The 24,304-nt window shown below is 56.9% G+C and overlaps 1 protein-coding gene across 1 annotated transcript in view; it reads left to right on the top strand.

Annotated features, from left to right (window-relative positions):
• HTRA1 (HtrA serine peptidase 1) overlaps positions 1-24,304 on the top strand; it is a 51,000-nt gene that overhangs the window by 5,577 nt on the left and 21,119 nt on the right. Inside the window, exons 2-3 of the mRNA XM_051824326.3 lie at positions 18,695-18,794; positions 19,821-20,025. Of these exons, the coding sequence (XP_051680286.1) occupies positions 18,695-18,794; positions 19,821-20,025 (305 nt within the window). The remainder of the gene's footprint in view (positions 1-18,694; positions 18,795-19,820; positions 20,026-24,304) is intronic.

Below are 24,304 nucleotides of genomic sequence, written 5' to 3'. Positions count from 1 at the left end.
GCGGCCTCCGTGCTGTGGGGCTGCACGTGGCGTCTGATGGGAGCGCTGGGATCCTGGATGACTTTCCCGTCTTGGATTCAGAACCCAGACTTTCCATGAGCTTATATTTCTCTTGAATAAATAGCTCGGGCCAGGCTTAATTTGAAGAAGAAATCAGGCTTGGCAGGCGGGGAGAGCTCCCTGGGAGGCCGTGGGGGTGGAGGGCTGGAGGCCCGACACCTGGCTCTGGCTCTCGGGGGCTGTCACCTGCCCAGGGGACTGGCCTCCTTGACCCCGTGGGGCTCCAGGGGTGAGGGCACTGGCCCGGGTGCTCTCTGAGGCCCTTTCTGGCCAGAATGCGCTGTGATTCTTGTGGGAAAGTCAGCCTTGCACCTCCTGCCTGTCTTACAGGCTCGGCTGGTTTCTCTCGGGGTTACTTCTTTTGCTTCAGTTGTGGATGGTGAAAGCCAAGGCTGGCGTGGAGTGGCTGTCACCCCTCTTCATCCCGGCTGCCTTGTGCTTTGGCGTTGTGCTGGCTGCCTTGAGTCTCCAGGGGACCCGGGGAGTGACAGGCCCCGTCCTGAGAGCTGAGCTGGGGGCCGTCCCCATGCCTGGCTGCATCCGGCCCTCTGGGGTGAGCCGCCCCTTTTCTTTTCCACCTGCTCTACCATTAAGCAAGAACGGAAGACAGAGGACAAGTGCCGTCCACAGAGACTCTGAGACGCGTCGCCGTTCTGAGTGCCTCTCCACAAGGCTCCGAGAATGGCGTGGAAGCTGCTGTGGTTCAGGCCTGCGCAGGGACAGGTGTCTGGCTCCACAGCACGGTGGGGGTGGGGGCATGCGCCAGAACGGTGCACCTCGGAGGCCTGGCGGTGCTGGACCGGTGCAGAGTTCAGCTTCTGGAATCAGTGACACGAATTCCACTGTTGGGTTCACTCGGGGCACCTATTGAACACCTGCTGTATACTCAGAATTGAATAAGACTTGGTGGCCGCGTGCTCAAGTCCTGTGATGCCCGGCGGCAGGGCGGGGCGTCTGAAGGCAGGGCAGCCCTTTGGGCAGCCCTTACTCAGCAAGGTAACAGGCGTGGGCATAGTGGTCTCTGCACGCACACCCCCTGGAGACGTGGTAGGATGGAAGGGCACATTGACCAAGCCTGTCTCTGTGCCTGGGGCATTTCTAGGATTCTATCAATATTTGCATAAAGGTTATCTTCATCATCATCATCATCATCATCATCATCATCAAGGCCGTGACAAGGGCATCAGCTCAGCAGGAGGGGTGCTGGAATGCCCTTGTCTCTGGGGGTGAGCTGGGTGGCCCCCGCAGAGAAGGAGGCGCTGTGGGCTGGCTTGGCGTTTGCCGGTTTCTGTGTCCGTGAGGTTCTTTGGGCAGAGGGGGTCAGAAGCCGCCTTGCCCGTCACCCTCCCTTGGAAGCCGTCAGTCATCGCCTGGGCCGCCTGAGACGCTGTGGCTGCTCGGGGACCCAGAGCTGCGTGGATGCCTGCAGGTCCGCGGCTCCCATCTCATGAGCGCTCCTGGAGACTGACGCCGGGGACGTGTGAGTTCGTAGAAGTTTTGGGACCCGGGAAGGATGCTCGGCTTGGTCTCCACCCTTTGGGAACTTCTCCCGTGGGGAGATTTGTCTTAAGAAAGGACCCAGACACCCACAAAGTGGCCTGGGAGTGCTCGGATACGCTACTATTTTAGATTCCTAGGACAAATTGTTGAGTAAGCCTGTTTCATAAGAAGCAACTGTCCACAGCATTGCGAGACAGCCTCTGGGCCGTGGCCACAGGACAAGTACGTCTCCTTGTGCACACTGAGGGCACAGTGTGATTGGAATTTCTGATAATCTCCAAATTTGAATTACCCAGTCATAATGAGTCAGAGCCTTGTGCAACATTTGGAAACCTCAGGAACATCTTCCTTCGTTGTGCAATGAGATTTCAAGAATAAGATGGCAGCTCTGTCTGTGTGATGAGCCATGATTTGCTCAGCGTTTGGTGAGATTCGCCGCAGAATTCTCTTCCATATGGGCTTGGGCAAGATCTACCCGCGCATGCAGCACCGGTGTCATCCCCCAGCCCGTGACTAAGAACAGCTGTCTTTGCTGTCAGTATCTGGTGGGGACGGCTGGGCGCCGAGTCCTGCCAGTTGGGGTTGCCCAGGCGCATGGCTGCCAGCTGGATCCGGGAGGGGAAGGGTTCCGCATTCAGCCGTCACATCTGCTTTTCTCCGGCACAGGAGATGGGGGGAAGAGGGTGTGGGGGTATCACGTGCTCCAGGGCCATTAGGGTAGTGGGAAATGCCACCAAACAGAACAGTGACCGGAAGTCCAGCACCGCTGAGTGCCCTTGAGCTTGGCATTGTGCTAGCTGTGTTATGCACCTGGCTTCTCCTCTCTTCCAGCTACCCAGGGAGGTAGGGGTATGACGCCTGCTGCCTAGCCGAGGAAATAGATGGGAGCTGGGGTAGAACTTGTCTCAGGCCACCCTGTAGGAGGAGACAGCCAGGATTAGAACCCAAGTCTGTTTTGCCCCGGATCTATTCTTGCCTTCTTTTACTCAAGTGTGGTTTAGAGTGTGTTGCTTAGTTTCCAGACATTTGGGGGCAGGTTTGCCAGCTGTTTTTCCGTTACTAATTTCTAGGGCAATTCCATTGTGGTCTGAGGACATACTTTGTGTGATTTCTATTCTTTCACATTTGCTAAGAGCGTGTTTTCTAGTCTAGCACATGGTCCGTGCTGGAGATGGTTCTGCGTGGGCTTGAGAAGCGTGCGTGTGTTCTCCTGCTGTGTAGACGCCAGGCAGAGCTGGTGGATTGCTCAGGGCAGCTGTGGTTCATCCGTTCCTGCAGGGGGCTGCTGGGGTCGCCCGAGTCTGCTCTGTGACACCGGCGGCCCGCTGGCGCATTTTGCATCGGCACCTGCCTCTTCTGGGCCCAGCGTGGGGACAGGGAACAGTGACGCTGCCCAGAGGCATCAGCAGGAGACTGTGAGGGTGCGATGGGATTAACCCGCGCGAGAGGGTCCTGAAACACAGAGGGATTAGGGCCTCCAGGTGGCGGCTCCAGATTCTTCCAGAACTCCTGGTAGACTGACCACCCGGCTGCGGAGCCAGAAGTGTGGAAAAAGCAGCATGCTTCCTGGGGGTCCAGCTGCCGGTCTCCTCTGGACACTGTCAGCTTCTGTCACTGTGATGAAATACCCGAGGCTGGGCATTTTACAAAGAAAGAGGGTCATTTAGCTCACAGGGCTGGAGGTTCAAGGGCGTGGTGCCCACCCGGGCTGTGTTCTGGTGAGGGCTCATCCCAGGTGGTGTCACAAAGCTGAGAGCACGTGCCAGGGGGGCTCACCTGGTGAAGCAGAGCCAGAGGCAGAGGGAGGGGCTGTGCTATCTATCTATCTATCTACCTACCTACCTATCATCTATCTATCCAAGAGGTAGAGTTACAGACAGAGAGAGATCTAGAGACAGAGAGAGATCTTCCATCTGCTGGCTCACTCCCCAAATGGCTGCAACGGCCAGAGCTGGGCCGATCCAAAGCCAGGATCGAGGAGCTTCTTCTAGGTCTCTCACACGGATGCAGGAGCCCAAGCACTTGTGCCATCTTCCACTGTTTTCCCAGGCACATTACCAGGGAGCTGGATCGGAAGAGGAGCAGCCAGGTTACAAACTGGTGCCCATTTGGGATGCCTGTGCCTGCAGGCAGAGGCTTAGCCTACTACGCGGCAGCGCCGGCCCCCAGGCTTGCTCTTGTATCCCTCTCCTGATAACCAGGCAGGGTCCGTGAGAACTGCCTTACTTCTTCCTAAGGACAGCATCTCCGTCACTCAGTCACTTCTCACCGGGGTCTGTGTTTTCAAGGTTCCACGCCGCCTCCCCATATCACCAGATAGGGGCCCGGGCCTCCAGGACATGAACTTTGTGGGGCACACTCAAGCCAGACCCAGACTGTAGCAGGTGTGTTCCCTTGTGCCATGGAGACACGGCCAAGGTGACTGAACTTGACCCTCTGTTTCAGGGAGACCGAAGGCTTAGCTCATCACCGTCGTCTCCACGGCGTTGGTCCCAGACACCTGCTTCTCAGATGTTTTACCAAATGTGCAGCCAGCCTTTGTGTCCCCAGCACAGAGGGCATGCACTGCTTCCTGGGAGCTGCGGTCTGTGTTCTCGGGTTGTACATCCTCATGACCGCTTTCTGATCGAGGCGCGGCCTGAGCTGAGACTCCTTAGATGTTAGCCTGAGGTTTCTATACCAGTTGGACACTTTGGGCTCTGAAAAATGTAGCCCAATAGGGTTCAGCCCCCAGTGGGAGAAACCCAAGAGGAAAAGTCTGATAACAGTACAGGGGTACGGGGGAGGGCAGGGACTGGAGACAGTGTGGGAAGGACCCGCGTGCATTTGTGTCTGTTGGTTGGGTTCTGGGACGCTTCCCTTGGAACGCGCTCTGTGGGCAACCCTGGCGTTCTTCCATCCTCGGCAGAATACCTTGCTGCTGTCACCCTGAGAACCCATCTCTAACCACATCAGCCCTGTCTTCACGGATCTCGTGGACGGGGACGCCACCGCCCCGCTACAGCCACCATCTGACGTGCAGGGAGGACAGAATCTCAGAGGGAGGAGGTCCTGACGCTGGTCCCACAGCCCTTCTCCTCCCAGACAGGGAGACAGAGGCACACAAAATGACGCACACAGCAGTGGGTCTGTCCATCTGCCCCCCTTAGCCTCACCCTCCTGCTGGGGCAGTGGGGGTTTGAGTGAGGACGGGGCCACGCGTGAGGTTGTCCTGTGAGGTGAGAGAAGCAGTCGGTGCTCACTCTTAGTCTCCCTTTTCAAATCTTGTTGAAGGGAATTTTTCTTTTCCCAAAGCAATGTCTCCTTGGTAGAGAACCATCTGGAGGATGAGCGGCTCCCGCCCTCGAGAGCTGTGAGCACGGGTAAGCGCCCTTGAGTGGTGACTGCAGCACTCAGCTGATGGGAAACGGGATCCGTGGGAATGCCGCAGTCCACACGGATGCGTCAGGGCTGAGATGGGTCAGGGTCTTTTTTAAAATTTTTTATTTGAAGGACAGAGTTACAGAGAGGCACAGAGAGAGAGAGGTCTTCCATCCACTAGTTCACTCCTCAGATGGCTGCAATGGCCGGAGCTGTGCTGATCGGAAGCCAGGAGCTTCTTCGGGGTCTCCCACCTGGGTGCAGGGCCCTAAGGACTTGGGCCATCTTCTACTGCTTTCCCAGCCATAGCAGAGAGCTGGAGCAGAAGATGAGAAGCCGGGACACATCCCATATGGGATGCCAGCACCACAGCCAGAGGCTTAGCATACTGTGCCACAGTGCTAGCCCCGTATGAGGCTTTAGAGTTATGAATGTAACATAATCACATCAAAAAGCGGGGGAAAACATCCCTAGTTTCACCATGACCACTATTCCAGCAGCTTGCTCATCTCTGTCCAGGGCATCGTCCATCCTTGCTGAACTCTTCCCCTGCCCGTGTCCACTGGGCCCACGGCTGTGCCTGCAGGCAATACCGACACGAACATTTCCACATGTATGGTTATTTCTGGAACTAGGGGTGTTCTCTTAAGATGGTATTAAGAAGTGCAATGCCCAGATAAAAGGATATGGATGTTTTTGGTAGTCTTTGGTGCATAGATACATTGCAAATTGTTTCCCAGAGGGTTGTGGCAATGTTTGTTGCCATCAGCTGTAGCATTTCAACCCTTTAAGTCACTGAAAGTCAGGAAGGACTCCCCTGGCAGACATAACAGAAGAGGTTGGTCCCGAGCCCGACATTCTGTTCCAGTGGTCGGCCTCCACGTCAGTATTCCAACGACTTTCATTCTTAGGCTGATCACTTTTTTTAAAAAAAAAAGATTTATTTATTTATTTGAAAGAGTTACACACAGAGAGAAGGAGATAGAGAGAGAGAGAGACAGACAGACAGACAGACAGAGATCTTCCATCTGCTGGTTCACTCTCCAAATGGCCACAATGGCCAGAGCTGGACCAATCCGAAGCCAGGAGCCAGGCTGATTACTTTTAAGAAACCAGCCAAGTTTGGAGTAGAATGAGCATGGGAACAGGTGCTTCTCCCGGACCTGGGGTGAGTTTTGATCCCAAGCCAACAGGCCTGGAGGCTTCCATGGTCGTGAGATCGTCTGGTACAACCCTGGTGCTTTGGAGGAGAGGCCAGTGAGGGGACATGCTAGCCCAAGATCAGCCAGGACAGGACAGGGAACCCGAGTGCCTGGACGCTGGCACTGGGCTCACTGTGCTGAGCCTCTGGACACCAGTGCTGACCAGGAAGCACGAGGCGTCCAGGTTTGTTTTTGAGAAGTGAAGAGCACATTTGTTCAGGTGTTTTGTGCCCCTGGTAGAAGATCAGCATGAGCTGCATGTGCAGCGTTCAGTTTTCTGGTGGGCACATTGGAACTGTGAGAAGAAACGTGAGACTTTCTAATGGCTGCATAGGGCTACAACTCATGCACTGTAACATTCACCCTCCTTAAGTGCACAATTCAGGGCTTGTATTTGGTCATGGAGTTGATTCCAGAACGTTTTTGCTACCCCAACATGAAATACCCAAGGCGCATTAGCAGACACGCCACAGTTGCCCTCTGCCCTCCTAGGCAGCCACCGGTCCACTTTGTGCATCGCCTGTTCTGGGCGTTTCGTGTGAGCGAACCACCCAGGAAGCCTGGCTTCTGTCGTAAAGCAGTGCTCTCAGGAGTCATCCGCGCGCAGCTGTGTCCCTGCCTCCCTGCATTTCATACCTGAAAATACTCCACTGAATGGGCACGGGCAGACTAGACTCTGCTTCTGTCATCTCTGCCTCATGGGAGTCCCCAGCCCAGGCAGAGTCGCTCACGCTCTGAGCTCCGGAGCCGCACCGCAGGTTCTGTTGGAAGAAGCCGGACTCAGGACAAAGGGCCCCCCCCAGAGCACATTCTATGTGGATGGGACTTAGGGGCCAAAAGGAAAACACAGGAAAAGCGCCTTCCAGGTTTGTTGGATCATAGAACTATTCTGGAGCTGCAAGGGATGTCGGGAAATGGTCTGGCTCACCCCTTACCTTACCGACCAGGCACCCGGGCCCAGAAAGGGAGGGAGGCTGGTCTTGGGTCCCAGGACCCACTTTTCACGTTGTACGGGGGCCAGCTTGCTCTCTGGCATCTGTCAGTTTTACAAGTTACTCTCTTCTGCTTTCTCAAGGACAGCAGTTCACCAGCAGACAGGTTGGGGAGGGGGGAGCGGCTGCTCAGGGGCTCCAGGCCCTCCCTTCCCCCACCCCGGCCCTCCCCGGCAGCTCCAGACACAACAAGCAGAGGAGTCCAGGCCGGAAGAGGTCCCAGCCGAGAAATCTGCGAAGGTCAGGACTGGAGCCAGATGCTTATCAAGAGGAAAGTTAATCGTGTTTTTGTGAGCTGAGCGGTCAGCTGTTTCCCAGAAGATAATAATAGACACCTCGCCTCGGGCATTCAGGAGACATCTGAAAAAAGAAATTGGTGGAATCGACTGGAGACTGCTGATACTTGAAACAGGCCCCAGGAGGCTGCAGATGCCACCCTGCCTCCCGTGTGCAAGCCGGAGTGTGTGTGTGTGTGTGTGTGTGCGCGCGCCAGTGAGACTGAGAACCCATAGGCACCTTTTCCCCCGTAAAGCTGCAGAACAGGGCTGAGCCTGTGACTGACAGCCCGGGTAGCGGCGCGCAGGGCTGGCCGGGTGTCCCCAGGAAGCTGGGTCCCGATGCGACCCAGGGGACAGAGACTGTCCTGGACTTGTAGGGGTGATCTTCCTCTCTTCACTTCCCTGTCTTTCCCGGTCATCTCCTGCTGCAGCCTTGGCCCAGCCCCTGTGAACAAATCCTGCTCAGAGTGCCACGGACTGGGGCGGGTGACGGATTTGCAGCCTGAGGTCTGGCGTGGGTCGCACTTTTCCCACTCGGAGCTGCCTGGGAGACGGCACCGGAAGGCAGGGCTGCCAGCACTTGGAAGTGCCAGTGCGGGCTGGAGACTGGGGCCAGGCTTCCCGGCTCCGCCCCCTTTCTCTTTTCTCCGCGGAAAGGAAAGAAGGAGGTCACAGGAAACCCTCCTGAATTCCATTGCTTTATTTTGCTCAATTTTTAACCTTCAAAATACAAACCAGTGGCTGCTCACGGTGGACGCCCTGTGTTTTAAGGAGAGGGAGCCTGAAGGCCGTTAGCCGTGGCAGGTTGCAGGCCCAGGCTGTGCCTTTTCCGTTTAGTTCTTCCGTCGGTTTGCAGCCAGTGCCTCTGACAGCACGCAGGGTTTCGGGCTGATTTGAGACCTCCGCGGGCTGTGGTGGCCACAGCTCGGCGATGCCCCTGCCCGTCCCGTGCCTTTTCTCCGCAGGGCCCAAGGCTGCCTCCCCGCACGGCCCCTCCGCGCCGGTGCCCCCCGCGCTGTGGAATGTGCAGCCGCAGCACCGATTAGAATGGGGGTCTGGTTTTCTGGAATGTGCAAGGTCTCGCTTCTGTTTCTGCTGCCTCCACACCCCAGACCGGCACTGGGCTCTGCTCGCCATTGGAGCTGCCGCCACCAACAAGTTTCCTTGGAATGTCGAGGAGTGGAGCAGGAGAACACAGCCACTCAGACAGAAAATGAGTTGCACCCTGGGCTGCGTTGACTTTTTCCCTCTTCCCCAGGCGACCTCCCCTGGCACAAGGAGGCCCCTCCCATTTGCGCCTTAAGCCTCCTTAGCCACTGGGAACCCTTTTCAGTTGATTTCTCTCCTGACCCTCTGGGAGGAGGAAGTACTGAGCTCCTGGGCCCCTTTAAATGCAGCCCCTTGCCTCTCTTTCTCCCTACTGGGGCCATCTGTGCTCCTCAGGGTTTGTCGTTTGCAAATTCAGCCAGAAGCCTCACTGAGGGAGCTTTTCTTAGGGAAAAATCATCCCCCTGGCCCTTTCTGAAAGGGAACCAGCCTCTCTCCCAGCTGCGTGTCAGGTGAGTTAACCACAGGCCTCCTGGTCCTCTCTGCACGCACCTGCCCGCGCCTGGGACAGGCATCCTCCTTGGACCTCCTGCTGTTGTGCAGCCAGAGTGGTGGAGCAGCTCTGTCCTTCCTGAGGCGGGGCCCAGGGCTCCGGGGCCACCCTTCTGGTGACCCTGGTGGCTGGCCTGTTGCAGGCAGTGGGTGTCTGTTGACCTGTGTCTGCATGCGGGGCTTTTCTCCGCCGTATTGCACACCCATCCCTCCTTCCCCCTACTCCCCAGCCTGTCAGCAGTGTGGGTAGGGGGCTTTGGCTGGGGCCGGTCTGTGCAGGAGGGGCCTGGAGGACAGCCATGTGTATGTGGGTGGGTAGGTGTGTGTGTGTGTTTGTGTGGGTGTGTGTATGTGTGTGGGTGTGGGTGTGTGTGTGTGCGCCTCACTGACAAGGCGCTGAGCTGTGAGTGTGGATCAATGCAGACCTCTGCAGATAGGTGCCTGCAGTGTCATTCCCTCTGGAGGGCCTTACTGGATTGGGCTGGATTTAGTCAGACGGTGAGCAGCATCTGCGTGTTTACCTGAGGACTGGAGGGGTTACTGCGGACGTGAGGCGTGGCCCTAGGACCGCCTGAACAAGAGAGGGGGTGACCTCCTGCATGCGCTCCACGGTGGCGGGTTGCTGGGGCCCCTGGGTTTGAGGCCTGCTAATGGCACTTGGAGGATGGGGCGCCAGACACTGGCCTGAGCTGGGGCTGGGCTGCGGGAAGGTGCCGACGCCAGCCGAGGAGAGTGTCCCAGATGTGTTTGTAGACTGAACCAGTCCTCTAGATGATCCCGTGTTTCATGACCCCCACCCCCCGCCGCACACTGGGGGCCTGCTGTGTGTGCTTCCTTTATTCCCAGTTCTGCCTGCTGTCTGCAGTGGTTGTGTGTCTGCAGGGGACCAGGGGGCACTCCCCAGGGCCCCCAGGCAGGACTCTGACCTGGGGCCAGGGCCAGCGCCAGTCGCCTGGGTGATGACTCCTCCAGGCCCCAGGTGGCCCAGGTGGCTTCCTGGCCCCAGATGTGGGAGTGGGAGTGGGACAGCTTTGCATTGGCCGTCACTGGCCCCCTGTGTCCTGTGCCTCTGCCTTTGAAAGAACCTCTGTAGCTTTTGTCATCCATGTGCAGGCGGGAACGCAAGACTGAACTGGAAGCCTCGGGAGCTGGGCCTGTGGACGAGGCCGGGCCCCCCCACCCCTGGCCAGCCCGAGCCCGCCCCAGTCTCCCTCCTCGCCCAGTCTGGACACCTTGCTTTACCCCTTGCCCTTTCCTGAGTCCTGGCAGTTGTGGGGACCGGGCTCTGCTCCTGTAGGCTCGTGGAAACCTTTGCTGGCATTAAAGTGGGAGAAACTGGATCAAAAAGTACACGGGATTTGAGAGCCAGGAGGGCCCTTCCCGGGGCCACATAGCCCCCCTCTGCCAGGGTGTGGGGGGGGGTGTGTATGTGTGGGGGTGTGTATGTGTATGTGTGGGGGTGTGTATGTGTGTGTGTATGTGTGGGTGTGTGTATGTATGTGTGTGTATATATGTGGGTGTGGGTGTGTGTATGTGTGTGGGTGTGTATATGTCTGTCTGGGTGTGTGTGGGGGGTGGGTGTGAGTGCTCTGTCCAGCTCTGCAGAACACCGAGGTGGGCGCCTCGCACCTCGGCGGGTGGTTGCCGTGTCAGCTGGTGCAGACTGCCCAGGGCTCCCAGGCCCCGCCCCGGGAAGGCCGCCCTTCCGGCAGCTCCTGGGACGCTCTTATGTCCTTAATCTGGATTTAGGGTTTTAAACCAAATGCATGTGACCGGGCAGCAGGGTGAGGCTGTGCAGGAGGGTCCCGGGTCTTCGTGTGCTGCCGTGGCCGTGGCGCGCCTTTCCGAGTTGGCACAGATCTTGGTTTTCCTCGTGCCCTGGGCTGCGCCATGAATGTAGGACAGTGCATTAAAATGCAGGGATTTGATCAATCTGATTTGAATTTTGGGAACTTGCTGTTCCCCGGAATAAAGAAGGATTCATGTCTTTGCCCTCAAATACACTGCGCTCTGTTTTCCAAATTAGCTGTACTTTATCAGCTCTGCTGAGGAATCGGAAGGGGGATTGTTCTTGCTGGAAGGCACACTTGGGTTCTCAATCTCTCATCCGGGCCGGACTCCTAGCCCGGAAGCCTGAAGCGTGTTCCCACCGTGAGGGGGGCTGGGCCTGGAGAGGAAGCGCAGATGCAGAGCAGGGAGCTGCAGCTTGTGGGCCCCTTCTCTGATCCTGCCCTGCCCACCAAGCACAAGATGCACCCTGTGGACTTGGGGAGCGCCCAGGGAGAACATCTCTGGGCCCAGCCTTGTGCATGGCCTGCAGGAGGTGCTCAACAAGTAGGGGCTGTTGTTTCTCCTGCTGGTGCTGTGTGAGCTGGGTGGGATTTGGTAGCTGCAGGGGGGGAGACTGAGGTAGTGTAGGCAGGAAGGGAGACCTGGATGCAGGGGGCTGGGGAGAAGTTTGCAGGGGCAGGCGTGTGCGCCAAGGAGGCCTGGGAGCCAGAGCTGTGAGATGGAGGCCACTGCAGCTCAGACAGGACGTGGGGATCCTGTGGTAGGTTCACGTATCCCAAAGTGCGTGATCAGAGAGGGGGAGACACTGAGAACAGAGATCACACTTGCCTGAATTGGACGGTAGCGTGGAGTTCCTGGAAAACCTGAGGAGTGACGGGAGACAGCGGGAGGTGTGAAGGGTAGCTGGGAGGGGTGTGGAGACCCCCCCACTCCCCCCACCCCCACCCCACAAGTGTGCTCAGAGCTGGGAGGTGATGACCCGGAGTCCCTGGCTTCCACCGGCCAGGTGGAAGATTCAGGGCTCTGTGGCTTCATCTCACAAACCCCCATGTTACAGACAAGGGGGACTGAGCGCTCAGAACGGGAGGCACTGCCTGCAGTCCCACGCTGGGAGGGGCAGAATCGGGGTCTGAAGTCTGTGCCATTCCCTAGGCACCGTGACCTTCATAGCCTGGCTGACCCCGGGGGCTGGGCAGAGGGTTGGTCTGGGGGTCTCAAGGACTGCCAGAGAGGATGTGGGGGGCGCTGCCTCGCTCCTTTAAAGAGAACCTCCAGGCTGGCTGTGCAGTATTGGTGCCTGTGGGTCCCCAGGGCCAGCCGAGGCAGCCTGTGCCCCTACCTGCTGGCTGGAGGCAGGTAAGGGGTGGCACCTGCTGCCTAGGCAGCAGTTGACACCTTTCCCCCTGCAGGTCTATGTCTTATGGGATCTGAGACTTGCAGGATTCAGGGAATTTCTTTAAGGAAATGAGCTCAAAGGTATGAATACAACATTATGTATAAGATGATTCTTTAGATTGCCAAAGAAGCTACCCCGAATCACAAACTTAAACAGGTGGACAGACAACACTAACACCACAAAATCCAGAAAAATAATTCGTTTTTCTAGTTAACTGACTGATCCACCAATACTTCTTGTCCTATATGCTGTGGTTCTGGACTCTGAGCACCTTTTCATGAGATAGTGATTTTGTAATATATCCTGTGGGATAAAAGAGAGTTATCTGTTACCATTATTGTTAGTATCAATAATCCAATCTATCCTCTTTTTTAAAAAAGATATATTTATTTATTTGAAAGTCAGAGTTACACGGAGAGAGAAGGAGAGGCAGAGAGAGAGGTCTTCCATCCCCTGGTTCAGTCTGCAGTAGGCTGCAACAGCCAGAGCTGTGCCGATTCGAAGCCAGGAGCAAGGAGCTTCTTCCAGGTCTCCCATGTGGGTGCAGGGGCCCAAGGACCTGGGCCATCTTCCATTGCTTTCCCAGGCCATAGCAGAGAGCTAGATAGGAAGTGGAGCAGCTGGGTCTCAAACTGGCGCCCATATGGGATGCCGGCACGGCAGGTGGCAACTTTACCCGCTACACCACAGCACCGGCCCCTAATCTATCCTCTTTTATCTTCCCACTACCTACCTACTCTCTGACCTCTGCCAGCCTCTGCCTACTCTGGGGGAGCCAGCAAGGTGAGCAGGTGGAGAGTCCTGGCCGCCGTGGCCATACCTGGTAGATACCATCCCCCGCCACAGGAGTGACTCCAGAGCACATGTGTGGGCCCCGTGATGCCTGCCGCCACCCTGGCCAGTGGCAGCTGTTGGTGGGGGGGTTCCTGGCCTCTGCCAGCTGCCGTGCGATGGCCTCATTTCTGCCCTGGACCCAAGCATGTGATGACAGCGCGTAGCCGGGCCCCAGCCAGCTCTCAGCTGGTGCTCTGCCGGCCTCCTCTGGAAATCGGCCTGTGCTCTGATGAGTGCATCTGTGCAGGGATCCGGGATCAGCCACTGGACAGAGCCCGGGAAGCTCCAGGCAGGGGCTCCCATGACGCCGTGGTGGCCCCGTAGTTCTTCCTGGCACCCCCTTGGCCAGAAGAATTCCAGTCAGGTCCTTTTTTTTTTTTTTTTTTTTTTTTTTTTTTTGACAGGCAGAGTGGACAGTGAGAGAGAGAGAGACAGAGAGAAAGGTCTTCCTTTGCCTTTGGTTCACCCTCCAATGGCTGCCATGGCCGGCGCACTGCGGCCGCGCACTGCGCTGATCCGATGGCAGGAGCCAGGTACTTATCCTGGTCTCCCATGGGGTGCAGGGCCCAAGCACTTGGGCCATCCTCCACTGCACTCCCTGGCCACAGCAGAGAGCTGGCCTGGAAGAGGGGCAACCGGGACAGAATCTGGCGCCCCGACTGGGACTAGAACCCGGTGTGCCAGTGCCGCTAGGCGGAGGATTAGCCTAGTGAGCCGCGGCGCCGGCCTCCAGTCAGGTCCTTTTATCAAGTGCTTAGGTCCAAACAACTTGGTAAGTGTTTGTATCCTTACAACATAGTAGCTATTTGAAATAAAGACACAGAAAGAAAAGATGACATTTTAATTTCATTATTTGGTAACCACAACGGCTTAGCAATGGGGTGTGTGCACCTGTTGGGTGCCACAGGACACCCATTTCCAGGTCAACGCTGATTTTTGTGCAATGCATTCTTTTTATCACAGCAACCTGCAGGAATCCAACTTCATGAACGTTACGGAATCATCCAAGGGGATGTAGTGAGATCTGACTGTGGAACTGGAGTACCTAGAGCTGCTTTGCCAGGTGTCCAACCGATAATGAGTGCCAATGTGCTTCCCTCGAAAGTGGGAAGCATCCGCGTGTGCTGTGTCGCCGTGGTGTGCCACGTGGCAGACTTGCAGAACCATGGCTTTAGACCACAAGGATTGTTTCTGTCTTCTTCCTGCCTGTCTAATCTGTACCCGGCATTCGTGCTTTGCAGGGGGAGGAAGCACGTTTTGGTGTGTGGAAAGCGCACGTGTGGTGTTGTGCTTGTTTTAGAGCAGAGATTACCTTTTGTCTCACAATCCCCTCGCTGTGATGTTCATTTTCACTGCAACAGACTTCGTTCGGTGTGATAAGTGTCAAAGGCAGCCGGCCCTCTGCATCCTGGGTTCTGCACCCATGAGCTCAGCCAGCTGCGGATCAGAAATACTGTTTGGGAAAACCACACCTGTAGTGGATATGCTGAGGCTGCTCCGCCTCCCAGGAGGAAGCTCTTGGAAGTGGCTAAGCGGTACCTGTGTAGCCACCTGGAGAGCGCAGGGGTGTGGTCTCCAGGAAGTGGGGCCTCCACGAGGGGATTATAAGCAGGAAAGACGGAAGAACCTTTATTTGTCTTGGGATTGAATCCTGGCACCTTGTAAACTGTGGCAAACGGTCCCATCCTTAGTGGGTGCCGTCCTTAGTGGGCCGTTGGTTGTGTTAGAATCAGGAATGACAAGTATGTCCCAGGTGAGTGGAAAGATCTGTGTGTCCGTAGTGGTTGAGCCTCACTGTTTCATTCCTGGGATTAGAGACGGGAAAGCCTCATAGCTTAAGTATTCACGTTTTCCTTCTTTCTTCTTATAAACATTTTTAAAAAAGGTTATTTGAAAGGCAGGCAGGGAGGGAGGGGGGAAGGAGAGGGAGAGAGAGAGAGGAGGAGGGAGTGGAAGTGGTGGAGATGTGTCTCCCATTTACCGAGTTACTCCTCAAATTCTGCAGTAACCAGTGCTGGGGCTGAGGCCAGGAGCAGGGCACCCAGTCCAGGTCTGTGCATGGGCAGCAGGGACCCAGTCACTTGAGCCACCACTGTGCTTCCCAGGCTGTGCCCTAGCTGGAAACTGGAATCGAGAGTGGAGTCAAAACAGGAGTCCAGGCGATCCCATACAGCAAGTGGGCACCCCAGGCCGGGTCTGAACTCCTGTGCATTCAAACGCCCGTCCTAGTTTTTTTTCTTTTTGAGAATAGTTTTGGATATTCTAGATTCTTTGCTTTCCACAATAATTTTAAAAATAGGTCACCAATTTCTACAAAAGCTCCTGCTAGGGCCGGCGCCACGGCTCACTTGGCTAATCCTCCGCCTGCAGCACAGGCACCCCGGGTTCTAGTCCCGGTCGGGGTGCCAGGTTCTGTCCCAGTTGCTCCTCTTCCAGTCCAGCTCTCTGCTGTGGCCCGGGAAGGCAGTGGAGGATGGCCCAAGTGCTTGGGCCCTGCATCCCATGGGAGACCAGGAGGAAGCACCTGGCTCCTGGCTTCGGATCAGCGCAGCGCACCAGCCATAGCGGCCATTTCGGGGGTGAACCTTTCTCTCTGTCTCTCTCTCTCACTGTCTAATTCTGCCTGTCAAAAAAAAAAAAAAAAAAAAAAAAAAAAAAAAACCTCCTGCTAGGGTTTTGTATTTGGAATCTGTTTAATCCTAATTTGAGAATTCATAGCTTAACAGTGGCGAGTGTTCTGTCCACTAGGCCAATGTTCTCCGTGTATCTCACTCTTTGTTTTGGCTCTGTTTTGTAGCTTTCCGTGCCCAGGTCCTGCACTTACTTTTTAAGCCATTTTCCTGGGTGTTTAACGTTTTGTTATGCTATAATAATAGATATTTTCAAATTTTGATTCCCATAGTTTGTTGCTGACACATAGGAAAATACCATTGATGGTATCTATGGACAAGCTCTCTCCTTGCAAATCTGCTTTGTAGATTCCTTAGGACTTTGTGTATCACCATCACAGCGTCTGCACACACAGGCCGTCTCACACTGCCCTCTTCAGTCTTTGCACCGTTTCTTTGTCTTGCCTTGTTATGGGGGCAGTTGCTGAATGCCAGCTCGTGCCAGCTTCCTAGGTAGCACTGAGCAGCTCGCAGGGCCAGGCTGTGGCCACACAGGGGGCTCCCCCTCCTCGTCACCTTCTGCACCTCACCTCTAGGCTAAGGCGCCGCGCCGGGAGGATGCAAGGCCCTGACTTCCGTGGGGACCTGAGATTTGCTTCCTCTGCTTGGTCGCTTCAGCAGGGTTGGGAGCCCAGCTGGCTGCAGCCGAGGCGGACTCGGCCCCTGCCCGCTCTGCGGTGGCTGTGGGCTACCCTTATAACTGAGAACCTGAGGAACAGATTAAGGCCAGGGAAGTGGCTGCCGCACGGCCTGCCCCTCATGCGCTGCAGGGGTGGCCAGGATGGCTCGTGGGGGCGTCCTCAGGACCCTCACGAGTTGGCCACGGCAGGGGGAGTGGGCCTGCGGGAACTCCACCTCTCCCGTCCCCTCTGCTGTGCCACTGCCGAGTGAAGTGCTCAGAGCCACCTCCTGGCAGATCCTTTGCTTTTTCTCTTTCTAAACCGGATGCCAAGGCTTGCTCCGGTGTGTTTTCCCTACGGAGACGCCCAACATCACCATCTAAACCATGATGGGCAGCTGCTGTTATCTTTGCATTATATGGACAAGGGCCAAGACTCGGGGTTGGGGGAAGGGTAAGGCCACACAGCTAGTAGCGGCCGTGCTGGGTGTCGTGCAGTCCCTGTGTATTCTGGGACAGGGCTTCTCCATGGGGAGCCCCTGCCTGGCCTGGCCCCTGCAAGGAAGACAGTAGACCAGCCAGGGTTTGTGTGGCCCGCGAGGCAGTAGCAGCTCCCTCTAGTTTGATGGGTAGGCCTGTCCCTGGAGTGGGACTCTAGCCCCGAGCCCTGCTGCTGGTGGAGAGACCCTTGGATTCCTCACTGGAAAATGGCCCGGGGAGAGGCCAAACGTTTCTTGCTCTTTGCATTGGCGCTGTGTCCATGTGCGAGCAGATAGTTGCTGTTCCTTCTGTTTGTTTCTGTTTCCTGTGGACGCTGGTCCACAGGCGATGCAGAGGGAGGCTGGCGGCTTCCCTTCTCTGGCTGTGCGAGCCTGGCGGGGCTCCCCGTGGGGCTCTTCCCCTTGCTCTTATGCTCCTTGTCCATTGCTTGTGTGCAGGGCTGGGAGAGTGCGGGGCCCGTGCTCGTGTTGAGCCAGCCCCGGTCTTCCCGCAGCGTGCGGGGTGAGAGCGAGAGACAGGGACTCAGTCGCACAACACTGGGGCTGTGGCCCCATTTTCCAGGCCAGGAAATGGAGGTCACCTGGCCAACGGAGGGTGGCCCTTGGACTTCTAGGTCTTCCATGGTGTCTTCTTGGTGGACGGACTCTTTCTCCAGTCTCTGCAGGAAAGCAGCAGCCTCTCGTTTTAGGTGGAAACACCTGTGCTCGTTTGCACCCAGTTGTGGCAGATTCTCCCAGATCTGGTGTGGGAAGTCAGCAGGAGGAAGCGGGTCAATGCTGTAGCGCTTGTCCCCCTGCAAACGCCACGCTCGCCCCGAGTTGCTGGCCTTGCGGGGATCAAGCCTCCTCCTGCCCCCTCCCCAGGACGCAGGGCCCAGGCCCAGCGGGCTTGTTTACAGCTGTCAGCGTGATGTTCGCCAGGCTCCGTGCTGGGGAGGAGCCTTTCCATCCCCGCTGGAATCCGGGGAGGCGCAGCCCTGGCTCACGGCTACCTGGCCGCCCCATGGGGAGTGGAAAGGTTGTGGATGTGCCCGAAGTGGGGCCGAGGGAGCTTGCTGGATCGTCCTGTTGTTTGTGCCGTTAGGTATAACGGGGGAGCTCTACCCGACTGTCCTATGTGCCGGGGAGGTGAAGAACCAACCAGCGTGAAGGTGGAAGGCGAAGGGACCTGCAGTGACGCCAGGCAGCCGGTGTGCTTCCTGCAGGTCCCTCTCCCTGGGAGCCGTAGATCATTTTCTGCACCTTCAAAAACCGCCCTGTGCACACAGAGACCAGGTTCCAGCCTTGCGATAAAGCAGCTGAAGACTGGGGGCTGGCACGGGGCCCTTTTGCTCGGGGACACCCCTTCTCTCTCAGCAAGGAGAGCTTGGAGAGGCAGGTGTGTCCCTGGGCTATGCCAGGAGGTGTGGCGTTGGGTGCCGTTGGTTCCTGGAGGCACAGCCATGGCGAGAACTGAGCAATAGCGCATGGGTGTGCAGCTGGCACGGGTCGCGGGGAGTGTCAGGGAGCGGTCAAGGGGAGTGTCAGGGAGCAGTCCCGGTTTTACTCCCGGCTCCTGGGAGGCATGTGTGTGTCCGTGCAAGTGTATGTTCACGCATGTGTATGTGCACGCGTGGGTGGTGTACATGAGCGTGGGAGGGTGTGTGCGTGTGAGAGGGCAGTGTGTTTCCATGTGCACCTGTTTCTGCATGTGGGTGGCGTATGTGAGTGGGCGGATGTGTGTGTGTGTGTGTGAGCAAGGCTGTGTGTGCACATGGGTGTGTCCGTGCACCTGTGTCTCCATGCGCGTGGGGGTGTGTGTGGGGGTAGTGGCTCCCTGCGCCCCCCACCCTTCTCCCTCTGTACCAGCACCAAGCCCAGACGGGTTCAGTGTCCTGTCTCTGCTTTTCCTCAGGGCAGGAAGACCCCAACAGCCTGCGCCACAAATACAACTTCATCGCGGACGTGGTGGAGAAGATCGCCCCGGCCGTGGTCCACATCGAGTTGTTCCGCAAGTAAAGAGGCCCCGCCCTCTTCCCGCTCCAGCAAACACTGCCATTAGCACAGCTGCATTCAGGCATTCGTTACAGCATCTGTTCCCTACCTTAGCATAAGTGTTTCTCCCATAGGATCTTTGCCTATTTTGAAAGATTTATCTGAGGGGTAGAGTTAGTGGCAGAGCGAGGGACAGACAGAAAGGTCTTCCATCCACCGGTTCACTCCCCAAATGGCCAGAGCTGGTCTGATCCGAAGCCAGGAGCCAGGAGCCTCTTCCAGGTCTCCTGTGCAGGTGCAGGGCCCAAGCACTTGGATCATCCTCCACTGCGTTCCCAGGCCACAGCAGAGAGCTGGATTGTGAGAGGAGCAGCTGGACATGAACCGGTGCCCATATGGGATTCAGGTGGAGGTTTAGCCCACTACACCACAGTGCTGGCTCCGCATTTGACTGTTTAGATCCACATTCTTGACCCTTCTAGATGTTTGTTTATTTATTTATTTATTTATTTGAAAGGCAGAGTTACAGAAAGGCAGAGGCAGAGAGAGAGAGAGAGGTCTTCCATCCACTGGTTCACTCCCCAGATGGCTGCAGTGACTAGAGCTGTGCCGATCCGAAGCCAGGAGCTTCTTCCGGGTCTCCCACGCGGATGCAGGGGCCCAAGGGCTTGGGCCATCTTCTACTGATTTCCCAGGCCATAGCAGAGAGCTGGATCAGAAGTGGAGCAGCAGGACTTGAACTGGCACCCATATGGGATGCCGGCACCACAGGCGGTGGCTTTACCTGCTACACCACAGCCCCGGCCCCCCTTTCTAGATGTTTGAAGAACCTCTGGCTCTAATGAGATTCTCTAAGAGTATTTTCTAAGTAGAATTCTTTGCTGCATCCAGAAAATGGGCCTCACGTTTACTTTTCTCAGATGTGAAGCCCGGTGTGCACGGGGCAGCTGCTGGACCCGTGTCCCGATGCAGTGCCCTTTTGTCCAGGTGGGGAGGGGTGTGTTGCAAGGTGCTTCAGGCTCACCTGTGTTTGCTTCTGGCTGCAGGCTTCCTTTCTCCAAGAGGGAGGTGCCCGTGGCCAGCGGGTCTGGGTTTATCGTGTCGGAAGACGGGCTGATAGTGACCAATGCCCACGTGGTGACCAACAAGCACCGGGTCAAGGTGGAGCTGAAGAATGGAGCCACCTATGAAGCCAAAATCAAGGACGTGGACGAGAAGGCAGACATCGCGCTCATCAAAATTGACCACCAGGTGAGTGGACTTCGGCGCCGCCGTCTGAATCTGTTCCCACCCGCAGGGCCCAGCTCTCAGGAGTCCTGCCTGGCCAAGAAGTTGGCGAGACCTGGAGGTGGAAGGGCACTGATGCCCTCTGATCTTGTGGGAATCTCAGGGAGTGAACAGAAGCTGGTCTAAGCCAGGCAGGTCCAGTCCGAAGGAGGCAAAGGACAGTGACGTCCTGGTCTGGGAGCTGCTGGAAGAAACTGGTTATCAGATCAGAGTTTTTAAATATCTGTGTGGGTTTTGAAAATATTTATTTACTTGAGCAGCATAGAGAAAGAGACAGAGAGATAGCCTCTGTTTGAGGGTTCATTTGCCAAACACCTGTCATAGCCAGGGCTGGGCCAGGCTGAACAGGGACTCAATCCTGGTTTCCACATGGGTGGCAGGCACCCCGGTACTGGAACTTCCTCCCAAGGTGCCCACTGGCAGGATGCTGGCACCGGGTGCAGAGCCAGAAATGAAACCCAGGCACTCCAGTATGGGTCACGGACATCTTACCCAGTATCTTAACCATCGAGGCAAACGGCCACCCCAGATCAGAGTTTTAAAAACAGTGGTTTAACTGTTTGTAAAGAAAAGCCATAAGTTTGTCAAGAAATCAGTTTGCCAAGGTGATCGGTGAAAATCGAGTTTCCGCCCCACCGCTGGCCCCACGGTCCCTGTGGCCAGTGTGTCTCCTTGTGCTCCGTGGACGTGATCTGGATTCACAGTCTACATCAGTGTTCTGTGTTGGTTGGCCTGTCATTGACATGTAACCAACCGCTCAGAAAGCAGGCCAGATCTCCCAAAGTGGGATTTGGGAAGTTTGGTAGATGCGCTTTAAAGCAACGCTCCGGACTTAACAAGTTTTGGCAAACTTGAAACGAATGGGTTTCTTCTTTCTAGAACTTTTCGGAGCCTTGCTGTGTGACAGCGCATGTGGCTCCCTGCAAGGAGGTGCGACCCTGCCATACTTCTCCAGACTTGGAGGGTCTAATGCACCGCTTCGGCGGTGGGGAGGCCGCGGAGGCAAAGCCGCGCAATCTGGGAAACGCTGTATCTGAAGATGCCTTCCATTAAACATACTCCCTGCGGTCAGTTTCTCTGCCTCTTTGCTCCGCCGCATCTTTATCCTGAAGGCACATCCAGTTCTTCCTGATTGTCGGGCGTTCGCACGCGCGGACACCCTGATTCGGGAGGTGTGGTTGGCGCCGTGCAGCGAGTGTGTTTTCCGGTTTCCCTGGACTTCAGAAGGGAGGGGGAGTCAGGGCAGGCTGGAGTCCCGGCCCTGGCCCAGGAAAGCACCGTTGGCTGAGGGCCAGGACGGAGCCTCCTCACCTGGGTGCCACCTGGGCGCCGGCTGAGCAGTCCCCGCTGCCGGCTCGGCGGCTGTTTGCGCGCTCTGGGCTTCCGGAAGCAGCTCTGTGTGCTGTTCCCACAGTGGGGTTCTAGACTCTGGCTCTTCTTTGGTGGTGGTTTTTTTGTTTGGTCACAGCACCAGGCTCCTTTCTGAGGTGTGGGAGCCAGCCTTGAGTTAGCTCGCAGCTGTGAGGCGCTTCTCTGAGGCTACTGTGGAACTGCCAGCCACAACCACCTTCCTGATCACGAGATAACTGGGCCAGACTCTGCCTTCACCTCCGACATCACCCCGCCTGCAGCACAGCTGCGTCGTCCCCGTTTTATTGAAGAAAACCGGACTCGGAGAACTCAAGGAACCTGTCTGAGGCCACATAGCCGTACCTCATACCACAGCCTCCCAAGCCAGCCTGGCTACTCTCCTGCAAGTGCCCGAGACCCAGCCCCTGGCCATTACTGGCGGGCTGGAGGCTGCCTGTTTGTGCGACAGGACAGCGTGACCTTAAATAGCCCCGGGGGAGTCTGGCACATCGCACTCAGGAACACACCACTGGAGAGGTGTCCAGGATGTGGGGTGGCCCCCGGAAGGAGGCCGCTGCAGTAGCTCAGTCTGTGGCTGCACACACGACTTGGTGCCTCACCCTCGCCTCCCAGCCCCTGGAAGGCAGCCGGCACAGGCGGGGCTGTGTGTAGCCAGGGCGCTGGCCTGTGCCGTGTGCACTGCCCCAAGGATGCATTCGTGGTCAGAGTGTGTGGGTGCAGCCTGGGCAGCTGCTTCTGGCCCAGGGATATTCTTTTCAGATTTTGGAGCCAAGACAGAGACCAGATCCTGTGTCATCTCTGGCATGTTCAGGCAAGATGGGAAAGCTCTCTGCACAGATGAGCTTCGCAGAGGGGTTTCTGGCCTGGCTCTGGCCGTCCCCGCCGGGTGTCTGGCAGTTCAGCCAGCTGCGTGCTGTCGGACACGTGTCTCGGGGTCTCCAGAAACAGCGCTGGAACATTGAAAATGGAACCGATGTGGCTTTTCAAAACAGACCGGGAAATGAAAGGATGCGAACTTGCCGACACCCACACAAAAGCCTGGCTGCTTTTTGTGCTGACGGAGGTGGAGGTCGGGAGGCTCAGACGTCCCCGCCAGCTCTTTCTCTTTTGTCCCCTCGTTGGGATGTGGCTGTTCGGGGGAGGGTCCGGCTTGGCCGAAGCCACCCACCTGAGCAAATGGGAGCGCAGGTTCACGCCCCAGCCCGCGGTCTGGTGACTGTGCAGTAGGCAGTGGCTGGGGTGTGAGCTGGCCTCTTGTCTCGTTGTCTTAGGGACAGGGAAAGAGGAACCATCCGGAAAGCCCAGAGAAGGCAGAACAGAGCCAGCACATTCTGGACTTGAGGGATGAGGACCGATATAGATGTGCTGGGCAGAGGCGTCTCCGGCGCAGCCTTGGCAGGGCCTGGTGTGGCCGCCGTGGCTCCGGGGCCCAGGGACCAGCTGGGGTTCCTCCTCCAGTCCAGGTCCTCCCTAGCACTTGGAGGGTTCATGCCAGGGATAAGCATCGTCCTTCCTGAGCCAACACTCCTGATGCTGTCTGTGGCCATCGCTGTCTTTGTCCACTCCATGTCCCCTCCCTGCTTTCTCCAGGTACAATAGCCAGCATTTCCTTCTGGGGAGGGGGTCTTTTTTTTTAAGATTTGTTTATTTGAAAGACAGAGTTACATAGAGGGAAGGAGGGAGGGAGAGAGGGGGAGAAGGAGGGGGCGGAGAGAGAGAGACAGAGAGAGGGAGGGAGGGAGGGAGAGAGAGAGAGAGAGAGAGAGGTATCTTCCATCTGCTGACTCACTCCCCAAATGGCTACAACAGCCAGAGCTGGGCTGATCCAAAGCCAGGAGCCAGGAACTTCTTCCAGGTCTCCCATGTGAGTGCAAGGACCCAAGGACTTGGGTCATTTTCCACTTCTTTCCCAGGCAGATTAGCAGGGACCTGGATCCTAAGTGGAGCAGCTGTGGCTTAAACCGGTGCCCGTATGGGATGCTGGTACTGCAGGTGGTGGCTTTACCTGCTGTGCCACAGCGCTGGCCCCCTGGGGGGCTCTTCTTGGGCAGGACCCTTGGTCCCAGGGCCCGGGTGTGAATCCATGGCCTGGTTGGAGCAGGCAGGTGAGCAGCTGGCTTCTGAGGCCCGCTGCGGACAGCCCTGCTCTGGCCTGGTCTGGCACTTTCTGAGCCCGAGGTGTCTGCGTTGCCTCCCATTCTTGGAGCTGCCATCACGTCTCCTCCAGGGACTCGAAGTTGCTGGGCTTGCAGTTGCCAGAGATGTTTCTGGGCGTGTGACCAGAGAACTTTCCTTTTTTTTTTTTTGGCTTGAGCTGCTGAGCAGACACGTGTGTGCTCACTTTGTGTGCTGTGTTTTGAGGCTGGAGAAGGCTGGGGGAAGACCACCGAGAAGCCCCCTTTGTGCCTGGCCTGCTGGGCCTGCCAAGCTGGAGGACCGAGGGCGCCCCCTGCAGGCCCATCGCCTCCAGCCCTGCTGGGCATCCTTTCCTGGACCCCGTCCTTGGGACTCCGTGGCGGGACCAGCACTGGCCTGCAGGAGGGAAGCGGGCACAGTGAGCACGTAAACATCTTAACAGAAAGCAGCCTTGAGAACAGGGTCCTGGAGCTTCCGCTGCAAACCGCCTCCGTGAGCCGCTGGCCGTGTGGGCAGACGCGGTGGCTTCCTTCCAAGGGCAGCATTTTGTCCAGGTGGTTCCTTTTCGCAAGCAGGAGAGGTGGGGGAGGGAGAGAGTGAGAAATGTGAAAAGAAAGCTGTCGGATGTCCTGAGGCCAGAGCACAGGGCAGAAACTCCAAGGAGGCGTTGAAGTGGGCGGCGGGGCGAGGGGGGCGGCTTTGTAACAGCTGTTGTCCCAGCTGTGCTCATGAGGGT

The sequence above is a fragment of the Oryctolagus cuniculus genome, chromosome 15 (genome assembly GCF_051225735.1).
Source record: "Oryctolagus cuniculus isolate XC-2025 breed Fujian yellow rabbit chromosome 15, ASM5122573v1, whole genome shotgun sequence".
Lineage (NCBI taxonomy): Eukaryota > Metazoa > Chordata > Mammalia > Lagomorpha > Leporidae > Oryctolagus > Oryctolagus cuniculus.
The sequence above is the reverse complement of the archived record's forward strand: the minus strand, read 5'-3'. Positions and strand labels throughout refer to the sequence as shown.